The sequence below is a fragment of the Trichechus manatus genome, unplaced genomic scaffold, assembly GCF_000243295.1.
Source record: "Trichechus manatus latirostris isolate Lorelei unplaced genomic scaffold, TriManLat1.0 scaffold00035, whole genome shotgun sequence".
Taxonomy (NCBI): domain Eukaryota; kingdom Metazoa; phylum Chordata; class Mammalia; order Sirenia; family Trichechidae; genus Trichechus; species Trichechus manatus.
In genome coordinates, this window is record NW_004443971.1 from 2,369,350 (window position 1) to 2,385,009 (window position 15,660).

Genomic DNA, 15,660 nt, shown 5'->3' on the forward strand with positions numbered 1-15,660 from the left:
ACTCCTTTTAATAATTCTTGTAAGTTTGGTTTGGTTTTTACATATTCCCTTAATTTCTGTTTATCTGGAAATGTCCTAATTTCACCATCATATTTGAACGAGAGTTTTGCAGGATATATTATCTTGGCTGGCAAGTTTTTTCTTTCAAGGGTTTATATATGTCATCCTATTGCCTTCTTGCCTGCACGGTTTCTGCTAAATAATCTGAGCTTAGTCTTATTGTTTCTCCTCTGTATGTGACTTCTTGTTTTTCATGAGCTGCTCTCAGGATTTATTGTTTGTCTTTCGTTTTGACGAGTGTGATTATGATATGCCTTGGTGATTTTCTTTTGGGATCTATCCTATATGGGATTTGTTGAGCTTCTTGGATGGCCAGCTTTTCATCTGTCATGATATTGGAAAAGTTTTCTGTCAACAGTTCTTGAGTTATCCTCTCTGTGTTTTCTGTTTTCTCCTCCTGTTCTGGAACTCTGATCACTCGAAAATTTTTGCTTTTGATTGTATGCCACATAACTCTCAGGGTCTCTTCATTTTTCTTCGTTCTTTTTTCTGAGTTTTCCTCGACAAGGTTGTATCCAAGTGTTTGTCTTCAATTCTACTGATCTTGTCTTCCACCATTTCAAATCTGTTCCTCAGCCCTTATATGACACTGTCCATTTCTGAAATCTTGTTGTTTATCTTTTGGATTTCTAATTGTTGTTTTTGTATAATTTCTCTTAGTGAATTTATTTTGGCATTTTGTTCTTGCATTATTTTCCTGAATTATTCCTTTTTTTGTCTATGTTTTCCATGAATGTGTCTGGTTTTTCCATGAATTTGTCTTTTTTTTCCTCATTTTTGTCAGCTTTTTGCTTCAACTCTTGGATAATTCTGAGTATCAGATATTTGAATTCCCTATCAAGTAGTTCTAGTGCCTTTTCTTCCACTGGAAAGTCATGTGGTGTTTTATTTTGACAACCATACTGTCCTGTTTTTGTAAATGGTTTTATATTGTCTGCTGTCTTTGGGGCATTCAGTAGTTATTTTTCTCGTTTATTGATTTTAGATTTCTTTGTTTCTTCCTTTTTTTTAAATCTGGCTATGTCTGAGCCGGCGGGCTGTGTGTTCTTTTTCATTTGCTAGTCTGTGGGCACAATACTTTTTGCCTGCTTCTCCAGGTGACAGGGTCAGTCGCTCAGATGTGGTACATCAGGGCAGGTCTAGCTGAAGAGGAGTTGCTGCGATGGGTTGTTTGTGGCACTTACTACAGCCACCAGGGTGGGTTGGTAATTAGTGTAGGGCAGGTTCTGGTAGGGCATGCCTGTGGTGCTTGGTGGTGTGACGTTAAGCACGTGGTGGAGGTAGGCAGGATGGAGGGAAGAGATTGTTATGTGTGGAGGTAAGATGGATATGCGAGTGAGGAGAGAGGAACAGGGGCCAAAATCATAGAAACAGAAAACGGTGCTAGGGGAGCTTGCCTTTGGAGTGGAGAGATGAGAGACTATGAAATGGAGAAAAAAAAAAAAGGGGAAGAAGAAGAAGAAAAAAAAGAAAAGAATGAGTACATAAAGATTAGAAAGAAAAAAGAACAGCAAAGCACCCAGTGATCCCACCGGTAGAGCTATGAGTTCTGGGGAAGTTGTTCCCAGGTGTTGCAGTACAGCCTGGCTAAAAGGTGTAGAGGTATACAACGCCAGGTATTCAGGGAACAGAAACAAAAGAAGATATAGACAGACGAGAAATGGAGTAATGAAGAAAGACAAAAAGGGAAAAAGAGGGAAAACAAAACAAAACAAATAATCAAAAAAGAACAAGAAAAACGCCCCCAAAAAAAAGGAAAAAAAAAGAAATGCCCTCAGGGATCCCTCTGCACATCTGTGCAAGCTGAGGGGTTAGGTCCCAAGCCATGTAGCACTGCCCGGCCAGAATGGGCTCCCATCTTGAGAAAAGCAGAAGAAAACAAACAAAAAATTCAAGACAAAGAAAGAAACAAAAGCCCCGGGATCCCATAAGCATGGCAGCCCAGACCAGGAAGCAGTTCCACACTGGAAAGGAGCTCCACAACCCCTCAGGAAGAAGCAAAGATGGTGCACGGGGTCAGGTATTTGAGTGAAAGGAAGGGTAGGTGATGAGAGGTAAGGAAGAAATCCAGGGAATCAGAAAAAAGAACACCAGCAGCCAACAAATCACACTCAGGGAGCCAGCCAGTGCAGGCAGGTGGAATCCAAGCAGGCAGTGCTTCTCGGCCAGGAGACTGTGGTCGTGGGAAGCAGAGGAGGCTGAGTGGTGGTGAAGAAGCGTGGGGGGTGGGAAAGCGTATATAGCAAGTTACCAGTTGTTTTGTCTCCTGCTGGAAGCTCTGTGAAGCTGCTTTCTCGTACCCTTATTTGCTGGTCTCTGATGGTAGTCCAAGATGACAGATCCATGCTCCGTTAGCTGATAGGGGACCTCTGCATGAATCTTTCCTCGCTCTCTGTTCTCTGTCAGTTTTCTGACTCCATGTGGTGCTTGGCTGAGTTCTTTATCTCTTTATTTGATGTTTTAGGGTTTTAGGATTGCTGTTTTCTCTGTTTGGCTTAGTTTTTCAGATTTTTGCTGTGGAGGGCAGCATGGTCCTTCTGCCTAGAGCGCCACTTTTTAAACATAATATTCTTAGTAGTAAAAAACCTGATAGAAATTAATTACAAGTACAACATAAAGGCCAAATATAATCAGTTAAAAAAAGTTTAGCTAAAAAAAAATTTGTAAATATAAGCGTTAACTGTATTCTAAGAGCTTCAGTTATAATACATAATAATTTTGAGACAAAATACCATATAGTCAGGATATACCAAGAATATACCAAGATTATCAAGTCTCTAAATACCTGAATAGTAATTAAAAAGCTTCATAGGTAAATGATGTGAATTCCTCAAACTATTGGCTTTGATAATGCTAGATTCAAAAAAATAAAGTTGCGACCAAGTTAACAATAAAGAAACAATACTTAAGTTTTTTAACCAAAGATCTTAAAGTGAAAACCTTAGCTTTCTTAAAACCATGAGGCTTAGTATTCAGACCCAGGAATCGTGTTCTAATGAGAGGCCAAACCTTTGTCTTCCAGGCAGATTACACAAAGAATAAATTAATGCTTTATCCAGAAACCAAAGAAAATTTTGTTATTTTAACAGCGAGAAACCCAATGCTTTGTTTTATATGGTACTTAACATTAAAACTCCTAAAAATCTCATAAATTAAACCATTAAACTTTAGTTAGATAAAACTTGACCATATCAAATATATTTATTTTTCAATAAACCCCTTAAACGTTGTCTTTGTTGCATACCTCTTATAGTGCATCCCTTTAAGTGGCAAAAATGAACACACTCATTAGCAGACTTAAATATATATATTCTTCCTCTTGTGGCATAAAAAGCAAAAGTATATAAGCTTAAATTATGACAAATATCTATTAACTCAATTTAACATCGATAAGTTACCTAAAATGTCTTGGAATTATTTTAAGCCTGTATACCATAAAATGTAACTGTTCTTGAAAGAAAAGTCTAGTTAAACATTCTAAGATTTCATTCAACTTTTACTATTTCTCATATTTTTCCCAGTCTAATTTTAGCCCTTAAAGATTTTATCAACTGGCTTTGGAAATCAAAAAGTATCTGCTCAATTGACCAATTCATTGATATGGATATAAGCTTAAGTGTCTGGCTAGGAGTGGAAACATTTTTCCAGGCCATTTCAGGTGTGTCTCATTGTGATTTCTATTGTTTGACTTCTTAGAGTTCCCCTATAATAGAGAGAACTTGTTTACAGTTCTATGATTAGGACCCACCCAATTACTGATAACTATAGCAAAGCAGCAATTTTTCTTCTCTTTTGTCTTAAAAGAGTCTCCACCTAGCTGGAAAGGGTCTTTCAGAAGCTTCCCTGGAGCTACACAACCTTGGAGACTGATGGCTGGGGACTGAGGAGGCCTGATCTTGCCCCACCCTCACTCTCTTGACTCATGGAAGACATTTACATATGTTTAAATTGATGGAGTCATTTGGAAGACTATCTACCCAGTAAATACCAAAGCTCTTTAGCAATTTTGTAAATGAATCCATCAATTCTTGGATAGCAAGACTAGGGCTGGGGGTGTCATCCCAATTTGTTTACATATGTTTAAATTGATGTACGAATTTTGAAGGACAAAAGATAACTAATTTCTTTTTTACTGTTCTGGAACTACTACTTTTACTTTAAGACAAAACTATCCTTTTTCCTTAAATAAAACACATTTCATAAAATATCCAGCTTAAGTTACTTAGAAAGGTTTCACTTTTAAGATTGACATAGTATTGAACATAAAGATCTTAGTGTAATTTTCAAATTGACCAATTTATATCAAAGTTTCTCCAAGTAGCTATTAAAAGTCTAAATCATAAGACAGACACAAGACACAGTTTTCTTCTTCTGGATGAAGAAAGAACTGAGTTTCTATGACTAGCTTTACAAAAAACAGCAATTCTCAGCCATAACCTCCAACCTGATACAAGATACAAACCTGTAGACCAGAAGCAAGCTCTTAGAACAAAAGGAGACAGAAAGACCACATAAACTCACCAGACAATACCACACAAAACAAGGATATGGGGATTCTAGTTTCTTGAAGCATATGTAGCAGTCTGGGGTAAGATCAACACAATTCAACAGAAAAAACAACTTCTGGATAAAACTTATTAACTTGCCAGAGCCTCAGATGGAGGAACATTAGAACTTTTGACAAAACCTGAGCATCAAGCAAAGTCCCCTAAGGGAAAGAAACGACAACACACATGAAAGCTCTTTTTCCCAAAGTGGTCATTGAAATTCCAAATTACTTCTAGTATACTCAGTTTATAGTGTTTTTAAATATGTACCCCAAACCAGTGTCTCAGTAGTAGGGGTGAAATTCAGGCTTATTTATCAAAGATGTTAAGCGATAAGCTTCAAGTTTTTGGTTTCCTTCTTTTTAAACTTCATTAATTCTGCTGGCTAGAGACTTAGTCTTTTATTTTTAGACCTTAAGTAGACTAGTTCTTCCAACTGGAAAGTACTTTAAAGCTTCTGATGATTTTAATTTTAACATTGCGATTCTTTATTGAGAAACTATATCATAAAAAAGTATGGAACTACCACTTCTCCCTCAAATTTCATAACACAGGTCAGGATCTGCTACCTCCCCCTGAGAATTTGGCACAACAGATCAAGAGCTGCCACCTCTTCCTGCAAATTTGGCAAAACAGAGCACTATTTTCCAGATTTTCTCTGAGCCACGAAAAGGCTTGAATTTTGCGGCTAATAGTGACTCAAAGCTCTTTGAAAGTAGAATTACCTCTTTAATGTTTCAAATGCCCAAATCCAGACCTAAACTGCAGTTCACTTAAAGAGTTACTAAATGTCACTCTTAAGCAAATAATCAAGCAAAAATCTAAGAAAGATTCTCCTTAATCAATCAACTGGTTTTTCAAACAAATATGCCAAACAGAACTTAAGAAAACATGAGAAAGAGAACTAAAAAGAATAAGCAGAGACTCATTTTCTGAGCGCACTCACCCCATTGGTGTCGAAGGGACATGGGGTGGGAACGTGTGGTTCCAGAAGATAGGACCTCTCTTTGCTAGCTTGTGCTCCACACTCCAGGTCTCCTCGAAGTCGACTGGATTTGTAGCTTCAGAAATCCTTGACGACTACACCATTAACTGTTGTAGGGGAAGAACATCAGAAAGTTGAGTAAAGCAAAAAGAAAGTTTTATTCGGCATATATTCAAAAGGACAAAAACGGGAAGCGGACAAGTATGCTGCCAGAATTAGAATGTCTGCCTGAATCCAAGGATATATCACAGAACAAACAAAAGTGGGAAAACCGACAAGCAGGCTGCTAGAGCCATGTCTGCCTGAGTCCAAAGAATATTCGCCAGATGCTGTTTCAGGAGCTCAGGATTTAAGAACTAGGTAGGGACTTTGTGTCTCAGTTAATGTTGTACACAGAAGAGAGGTGATGGCTTCTATGGATAGATAATATTTGTTCATTTCCCCTAATTATGTTTTGGAGGTCAGAGAGTGATTTTGTACAGATATTTGGCCACATGAACCTGAGTGGGTGGCCCTACTCTGAGAAGTCAGTCAGATGAATCCTGTCTACCTTCTCCTTCTGTGGACCATAGCAGTGCTTAGGAAGAGCTCCTTTAACCCCCACTGTAGTTCAGGAACCAGGATTGGAAGTTGAAACACATTTATTGGGCTTTCTTAGGCTCCGATGTGATCACAGTCCAAACCCACTTGGAAACTTCCGCTTTTTGAGGAGCCTTTGCTGGGAGAGTCATCTTTTTACCATTTCCGCACCATTTTCAGCTGCCAGTTTCTGTGTGCTCAGAGAAGACAAACTGATTATAATGTCACCCTAAGAAAAATGTGCCTTAAAAGTAAAATCCATTATACAGAAATCACACATAGTGATCCTTTTCTTTCCCCAGTATCTTGTCATTTCTGTGTATTGGACCTTATGGATTTTTATTTTGGGGAGCGGGACTTAGAAATGTAGGTTCTGGCCCATGCTCGACTGAGAATGTGAGTCAAATTGATGGACTCGCAAACTGGACTCCCAAACTGGGACCCTTTAGCAATGGATAGAGTTTGAAATTAGAGTTTACATGGTATGCCGGCCATGGCTGGCAATGCCCATTCTGACACTCTTTTTTTGCCCTATGTGGTCCAAGGTAAATCTTTAGGTCTTTAAAGTCTCTTCTGAAAGATCAGAAGGTATTGTCAACCATTTTCTAATGGTTTTACAAGGGTTAAGAGATCTGCACTTACAAAATTATTTGAACAGAAGAAAATTTCCACCAAGTAGTTACTGTAAAAGGTTTTATTCCAGCAAGAAAATAAATTAATGGTGTAAAAATACAATGGCACTTGAAGTAATGAGACCATTTAAAAAATGAATTAATATTTGTACCTATTCATTCCCAAGTGTTTGCCTCCTTAGCCTCTCAAATGAGAATACAAATTACTGACCAAGCTTTTGCTATTCCTTTCAGGGACACCTGTGTGGTTCTTTGTGAAAATTGCTCCAATTCGAAATGAACAGGATAAAGTCGTTTTATTTCTTTGCACTTTCAGTGACATAACAGCTTTCAAGCAGCCAATTGAGGATGATTCATGTAAAGGTTTGTAATTCTGATTTATACAAATACATTTATGCCTTTTTTGCCTTTAGTGTGGCTCTTGTTACAGAAAACTTGAGGTTGCCAAGGCGATCTCTGCACAAAGATCAAGATTTAAACTTTAATTTATGTTGGATAAAGTGTTATGTCATTCTAAAATGTATTGGGTGAGGGAAAGGGAATGAAAAAACGCTTTGTTACAGGGAAGCATTTGAATCAATTTCATATCTCTTTCAATTAACCCTTTCTGATAAAGATTAGATAGGAGAAGATAATAGAGCAACTCTGGTATCATCAGAATCTTCTCATGTTTTCACATGACAGACGTCAGTCACCTCAGTGGGGCAGTCTGTGGCCACATTATCACATTCATCTCTTTTATATATAAGCTTCTTTAGATTTGACTGAATTCTAACATTTCAAGATAGTTAAAACAGATATTAGTACATCCCTATCTCTATGGTTGATTGAGTTAAGTATGTGACCAGTTAATTCATTTGAAAAATGCTACCAATGAGGCCAGGGTGTTGAGTAACTTTTCAATGTGGGTCATTTAATCAGCTCTGTGGCCACAGAATTTAGTGCTTACCTCAGTGATATCACATACATTTATTGTTTGAATAGCACTGGGGACATAGGAAAGGAGATGACTCAGGATTTCTGGAAGAGCTATACCCTCGATGTGGTCGAGCTCATCAGGGTATACAAAGGATGACATTCTATTCGTGGAAGTTTGGGATCAGGGGTGTCCTAGTACCACTCTCATGTCCCTCTTCCTTAGCTTGTGCTCAAGATAACCAAGAGGTTAGTTTAGGAGATACTTTGTGTTGCAGTGCTGCCTGGCTTCGCGGGAGCCAGAATTCTGCTTCTCTTGATTTCTAGAAGTGGTAGAGAGATGAGAATTGAGTTCAAAGGAGAGTCAGACTGAGACATATTATTATTAACGTGATAAAAGTTTGATTGTTAAATGGGCATTCCAGGAGGTAATAAAAAGCATCATGTGGATGTTCTGTCAGATGCTGTGTCCTCTGAAGGTGTTTAAAACCCCTACCATATTTTGTTGTTGTTCTTAGTTGCTGTGGAATCAACTCTGGCTCATAGTGACCTTATGCATACCAGAATGAAATGTTGCCCTGTCCTGAGTCATCCTCACAATCACTGGTATGCTTGAGCCCATTGTTGTAGTCACTGTATCAGTGCATCTCCTGGAGAGTCTCCCTCTTTTTCGCTAATCCTCTACCAAGCATGAAGTCCTCATCCAGGGACTGTTCCCTCCTGATAACATGTCCAAAGTAAGTGAGATGAAGTCTTGGCAACCTTGCTTCTAAGCAGCATTTTGGCTGTACTTCTTCCAAGGCAGATTTAGTCATTCTTCTGGCAGTCCATGGTATATTCAATCTTCTTTGCCAGCACCACAATTCAGATGCATCAGTTCTTCACTGAGCTTCCTTTTTCTTTGTCCAGCTTTCACATGTATGTGAAATGATGAAAAAGACCATGGGTTGGGCCAGGCTCACCTTAGTCATCAAAGTGACATCTTTGCTTTTTAAGATTTTAAAGGACACATTTGGACACTAACATTTATGAGGTTCAGGGCACAATGTTGTGTATACTAGTGTGTCCTAATATTTTTAACCATCTGATAACTTAATTTTAGCCTTCCTTTTGGTTTTCAGAACTACAGCAGACTCAGTCTCTCAGGCAGTGTCTCAGCCTCCTCAGGTCTCCCTTTCCTCTGCAGATTTGTAATTGCTTGATTTCTACTTTCTGATCTGGAGATTGCTCAGGGCAGTAGGTATTACATGCCGATGGACTCACTCATGATTAAATGCCATCTTACTGTTGGAATGGCCTCTACTTTTTTTAACCTAACAAACTCATAAATACTATTTTAAAGGCAGTCAGATATTTTGACTTTTATTTTTGCAAGTTTTTTAAAAAAAAATTTAAAATATATGATTTAGTTGAATTGAAATGCTTTCTTTTCATAACTACTACAACTTTTTTAGGTGCTGTGCAGGTATTGTTTAGTAGGAAAGGCATACCCAGCAGAGAATGCTCCTTACCACCTAGGGGTCTGAATTTGATTCTCATGAAACCTGAAAGAAGAGATAAATCAGCGTGATGTAGTGAGACTCACTTAGGCTTACTTTCCAGGAATAAAATGCCTGACTTCATTTAACGCCTCTCAATGATGTATTTCCTTGCTGGTAAGAGTTTTGGTGAAGGTGAGGTAAAGAGAACTTAGTGTGTGTAAAATGTTAGCCCTCAATATAGGAATGTTGCTAGTGGATCAAGTTTAACGTCTCCTCAAAGACATGGCTTTATTAGCCTGTCTTTTTCAAATGCCATGGTGGGTGTGTTCAGAACCTCCCACTTGTCATGTCACTGTGCTCTGGCCGACACTGGTTTGGTGGTACGCTTAGGACAAGGTCAGATTTTATGTTAGTCGGTTTATTGTGGAAGAACATGATAATTGTCCATGCTTTGTTAGTTGCAAGTCTGTAAACTGTAGTTCTGGCTGCAAGGACCAAATCTAGATGGAAAATATGCTGCCATGTGTCTCGATTGTTCTCTTGACTCGTCGTTTCTTATTCGATGTGCTGTCAGTGCTCTGCTTCCAGCAGACCCGACCAAGTGGGTCTTAAGAGGCTTGCTGACTCAGGCATGTTTAGAATTCGCTTTTTAGATGGAATGGAAGGAGGGATAATCCAACCAAAAACCAAAACCCATCGTTGCCAAGTTGATTCTGACTCATAGCGACCCTCTAGGACAGAGTAGAACTCCCCTTAGGGTTTACAAGGTGCTAAATCTGTACAGAAGCAGACTGCCACATCTTTCTCCTGTGGAGCAGTTGGTGGGTTCGAACTGCCTACCTTTTGGTTAGCAGCTGCCTACCTTTTGGTTCACCACCACACCACCAAGTCTCCTTGGATAGTCTAAGACGCCAGGAAATCCCCAGTTAATTGCTCTTTGGCATGAGATTACAGGATGTTTTCCTACCATCAGATTAATCTTTTAAGTCAGTTATGCTCAGATTGTCTTTAAAATTATTTTGTTTTCTCTGATCACATATTGCCTAACTTTGGGGCTTGGAGCTGGGATGAGATGCATCCTAATAGTGATGAGAGAAGCCAGTTCGTGCCTGACATTTTCCCACAAACAGCCCACAAAGGGATAATTGATAGTAGGCTATTTTAGCATCTGACCCAGAGTAACTCCCTGTCCCCCCAGAGCTCCAGGCACAGGTGAGGGCCCAGGAACGCTCCCTGAGCTCCCACTTTCATTTAGTACACCAGTTCTCATGAGCAGTTTTGGGAATTATCCAGGCCACTGACTTTTCCTTACCATCTCTTTGATGTCCACCTTTTAACTAATTCCCTTACTGCCTAACAAATAGTGCCCACAGATGGTGTGAAGCAAGAAATGAAAGTGGAGCTAGACTTGCTGTTTGGCAACTATGCGCTCAAACCTAGCAACGATTGTGAGGATGGTGCAGGACTGGGCAGTGTTTCGTTCTGTTGTACATAAGGTTGCTATGAGTCAGAGCCAACTCAATGGCACCTAACAGCAGCAGCAACAACAACAGCAACAGCAGCTCTTGTGTGTGTTTGTGTGCATGTGTATTTATTTAAAAGCTGTATGATAGAGTAGGTGGAAGTTCTTGGCTAAAGTGAGAATCTGTGATGATCCAGGGGTGTCATTTTTTCCTTATATCTTGCTTTTCTGTTATTATGGATAATTGAGAGTGGGTTGCTGTTATTTTCTCTTCCCTGTTCTCTCTTCTGAGCCAGGAAGCTTGGAGAAGTGGGTAGAGAAGAATTAGACTGTAAGGCTCAGAGTCTTCTCTCTAAATTGTTCACCTAAGGGTGAGTCACCTCTCTCATTTTTTCTCTTACCCAAATAATATTGTATTAAAGGAGGAAATTGATTTTTAAAGATCTGCATATTTACTTCTAAGTTCAGAGTTAGACTTAGCCAAATACAGACAACAAAAAGAATGTAAAACTCTAGAGGAGGCTTCTGAGGGTGAAAGAATTAGACTACTCAGGAATGAGGGCTCTGGCAAACTGTTTTAACTGACAGCCCTTCTCCATGTGTCTTCATTTGAGATATTTATGATGCATTCTTGGGAAAGAGACAGAGCAGAGGATACAAACCATAGCCCCTCCTTTCCTCTCCAAATATTAACATTTTATCTCTATGCCTTAGGATGATGGAAAGGTGATGATTTAGTAACTACTGTTTGAAGAAGCCATCTTAGATACTTGATTATTTGTACATTGTCAGGGAAAAGATCTTGGGAGGACACTTAGGCAGGGATCCCCTGACTTCCCATGCTGGTCCCCTGTGTCCAGTGTTCTCTGCTGGGTGTTGGGCTATGGCCTGTGATCATTAATGTTGTGTATCAACTTGGCTGGGCTGTGATTCTCAGTGGGTTGGCAGTTATGTAGTTTGGCAGTTGTATAATGATATAATGACCTCCATGATGAGATATGATATAATGTAATCACTTCCATAATGAGATCTGCTATGAGTAGCCAGTCAGTTGAAAGGGAGTTTCTTTGGGAGTGTGGCCTGCTTCCAATATAAGTGGATTTTCTGGCAAAGCTCCCTGGCTTTTGCTGTGCTCTGGATCCTGCACTCAGCTCATCAGCATCTGACCTTCAGTTCTTGGGACTTGGGCCACAAGCCTGCCATCTTACTTGGCCTCTTTGGGCTCCTTATGCCTCTGGATCAATAGACAAAGAAGAGAGTTACCATATTGGCTAGTGTGATTAATCCTGATAACCAAGAGGAAATCGGATTGATATTACATAATGGAGGTAAAGAAGAGTATGTCTCTAATGCAGAATGCAGAAGATCCTTTAGGGCATGTCTTAGTACTACCATGCCCTGTGATTAAAGTCAATGGAAAACTACAGCAACCAATTCTGACATGAATACTAATGGTCCAGACCCTTCAGGAATGAAGGTTTGAGTGTCCCCACCAGACAAAGAACCACGACCACCTGAGGTGCTTGCTGAGGGCAAAGGGAATATGGAATAGGTTGTGGGAGAAGGTAGTTTTAAATACCAGTTATGACCATGTGACCAGTTGCAGAAACAAGAACTGTAATTGTTATGAGTATTTTTTCCTTGTATGTGTGCATCAAATATTTTTGTTTTCTTATAAAATATAAGACGTAAACAGTGCTAGTGCATTTTCAATTGTATCTATGTTCATTGTATCATGTTAGGCACAAGTATGACTTTATGATAGTCTTTGTATGTGTACAGTTGCCAAGTTGACAAGGGGTAGACTGGGATCATTAAGGTTGTGTGTCCACTTGGCTGGGCCATGATTCTTAGTGGTTTAGCAGTTATGATGTAGTTTGGCAGTTGCATAATGAGGTAATGACCTCCATGATGAGATCTGATATAATGTCATCACCTCCGTGATGAGATCTGCTATGAGTAGCCAATCAGTTGAAAGGGAGTTTCCTTGGAGGTGTGGCCTGCATCCAATGTAAATGGACTTACAGAGCTCCCTGGCTTTTGCTGTGCTCTGGATCCTGCATTCAGCTCATCAGCATCTGACCTTCAGTTCTTGGGATTTGGGCCAGCAGCCTGCCATCTTACCTGTGGATCTTGGGTTCGTCAGCCCCTGCAGCTACATGAGTGAGGAGAAGCCTCCAACTTGATGCCTGACATCTGACCTAAGGACTTGTAACTTGCCAGCCTTTATAACTGCATGAGCCATTTCCTTGAGATAAATCTCTCTCTCTGTATATAGATATATACACACACATTATATATATATATACACACACACATGCACACTTTACTGGTTTTGCTTCTCTAGAGAACCCAGCCTAAGACAGGCCCAAACTCTTCCAAGAGAACCTGTGACTCCACATCTCACAACAAGACTGGCCTCTCAGTCTCTTCACTAGGGGGAGGATATCATACAAGAATCTGCTATGACCTCTGCTCAGAATGACTTGGCATGCTTTTCCAGTGAGCGGACTTGTAGATCTGTCTTTATCTGGTATCACTGGACTTTCCACTGGAGGAACTGATATTCAAGCTCATCCCAGAACCATCTCTTCTGGGCTAGAGAGAATGTGGGGCTCTGTGGGCTAAAGCAGCCTAGTGGGGCTCACCCAAGTTGAAACCCAGCAGCCACTGTGGAGTCCAAGAAGGGGGAAGCAGTTGCCGTTACTGAGAATGGAGATAAAACTCAGTAAACACTTTTTAGCTGATTTCTAGATTGCACATTGTAGCTCTCTGCTGTGTTCTCCTTCTGTTCTTTCCTTTTCACTCTTCACCTTCTCCTGTCCACTCATCTCATTTTTCCTGATGATGTGATGCTTTCGATCTTCCCGTAGCACCCAAAGCCTTGCCTATGCTCACTTCTCTGGTGAAGTTTGTGACGCAGCTGGCACACCTCCGGGATGAGAGTTTCTCCATTTGAGCTCAATTTGATGTTAACTTCCAAATGGGATATAATTGGAGGGGTAGGTACAGAAATGCTTGGCACAGAGGTAGGCACAGAAATACTTCCTAAAACTTAGCAGTCAGAGTTTGTGAAATGGGATGCTTATCATTTGGCGCTTTATATCTTTTGTAAGCACAGACAGAAACAAAGCAATGAGAGGGAAAAAAAAATGATTCCTTATCCACATTTATTCAACACATACTTATTGGATATGTGCTGGATGTCTAGTCTTATGTTAGGTGCTAAACATAAGGAAATGTCTGAGGTAAGGCCCCATTCATGAGATGCTTTCTTGGGGGATAGACAGACAGGTTAACAAATAAGAAGAGTAAAGCATAATCATGATCTTATAGAAGTCTGCCTGAGGCATAAACCAAAAACCAAACCCATTGCTGTTGAGTCGATTCTGACTCATAGCAACCCTATAGGACAGAGTAGAACTGCCCCATAGGGTTTCCAAGGTGCTAAATCTTTACCGAAGCAGACTGCCACATCTTTCTCCCATGAAGCAGTTGGTGGGTTTGAACCACCAACATTTTGGTTAACCACTGCACCACCAGGGCTCCTGCCTGAGGCATAGTGGGGTACAAAGGAGGGAGTGGGCAGTTCTGTTGAGGGTAGGGCAGTACCAGGGAAAGGCTTCTTTGAAGGAGAAGGGTGCTCCAACTGCCTTGTTTTTCTTGTGGAAAATGACCGTTGGGCTTTCCCCAAGTGAGGTCATCTTGAGCTAGGTTCTCATTGGGTCATCCTTTCCCAGTTGGCCTTTTGGACAACAAGAGATAACTTTCTCTAAGAATATTTCCCTTGGTGGCGTAAATGGTTTGTGCAGACTGCTAACTCAGAGTTTGGCAGTTTGAATCCACCTGGTGGCTTTGCAGAAGATAGGCTTGGCGATCTGCTTCCATTAAGATTATAGTCAAGAAGACCCTATGAGGCAGTTCTATAACACATGGGGTTGCCATTAGTTGGAACTGACAGCAACTTACAGCAACAGCTTTGCTGTATGGGACATCATAGGTCCAGACAGTACATATTTTCCACCTAACTTGTTAGCTTCTCTTCCTATGGTTTTAATCTCATTGAATGACTGTCACCCCAGTCACCCAAACCAGGAACTTGGGGGCCACCTGGATTTCCTCTTCTCTCCCTCTACAACTATTGTTCACCAAATCCTGTTGATTGCACCTCTGTAGCTGCTGTAATGTCTTCCCTCACCTCCTGGCCCAGGCCACAGAATTGGTCCAGGCTGGGGTTCTGCAGCAGCCTCCTAACTCACCTTACTTTCTTCTGTCAACCTTGTTTTCAGTCCACTGTCCACACTGCTGCTCTGTCTGTCTAAAATGCACATCACTTTATGTATTCCCCTTTCCCACATAGTTAAACTCCTTCAGTAGTTCCCCTTAGGTTTTAGGATAAAGTTAACATTTCTTAACTTACTGCATAAGTTTTTCCTGATCTCGCCTCTGACACCCTCTTGAGCATCACCTCTGGCCACTGTCTGCATTCCCCTCACCTCCCCTACAGGCCATGCCCGTTCATCCAGCCATTTAGAACTTCTTGCTTTTCACTGACATATTTTATGATTTTCTTCCTTCGTAGGTACTCTTCCTTCTGTATGAATGCCCTTCCTTTCCTTCTTGGATTTAGTTAACTCTTACTCATCTTTCAAAAGTTTTCTCTAGTGTCACCTCCTCTGGAAAAGCTTCCCTGACTCCCCAGCCTGGAGTCCATATGCCTTCTCTAGACAGTCTTGGCCATAGCTCCCTGTACTTGTCTCTGTCATAAAATCTAGATCACTATATCATGATTTTTTATATACTTGTCAGTTCTCCCTACTAGAGTGAGTGCTCTTGGAGGCAAGAGACTGTATCTTATTCATCTTAGAATCTCTAATTCCTAGCACTGTGCCTTGTATATAGTAGTTATGTTTATAGAATGAACAAATGAATGCATGCATTCGTTCATCTGGTTAGGCTCAGGATTCCTATTATAAAGTGTAGGAGTTCCTGGGTGGTG

The 15,660-nt window shown here is 40.4% G+C and overlaps 1 protein-coding gene across 2 annotated transcripts in view; it reads left to right on the forward strand.

Moving 5' to 3' along the window:
- Positions 1 to 15,660, forward strand: part of KCNH1 (potassium voltage-gated channel subfamily H member 1) — a 636,098-nt gene that overhangs the window by 93,931 nt on the left and 526,507 nt on the right. For both annotated transcript variants that reach the window (XM_004375180.2, XM_004375179.2), the window contains exon 4: positions 7,038 to 7,166. In XM_004375180.2, coding sequence (XP_004375237.1) covers positions 7,038 to 7,166 — 129 coding nt within the window. The remainder of the gene's footprint in view (positions 1 to 7,037; positions 7,167 to 15,660) is intronic.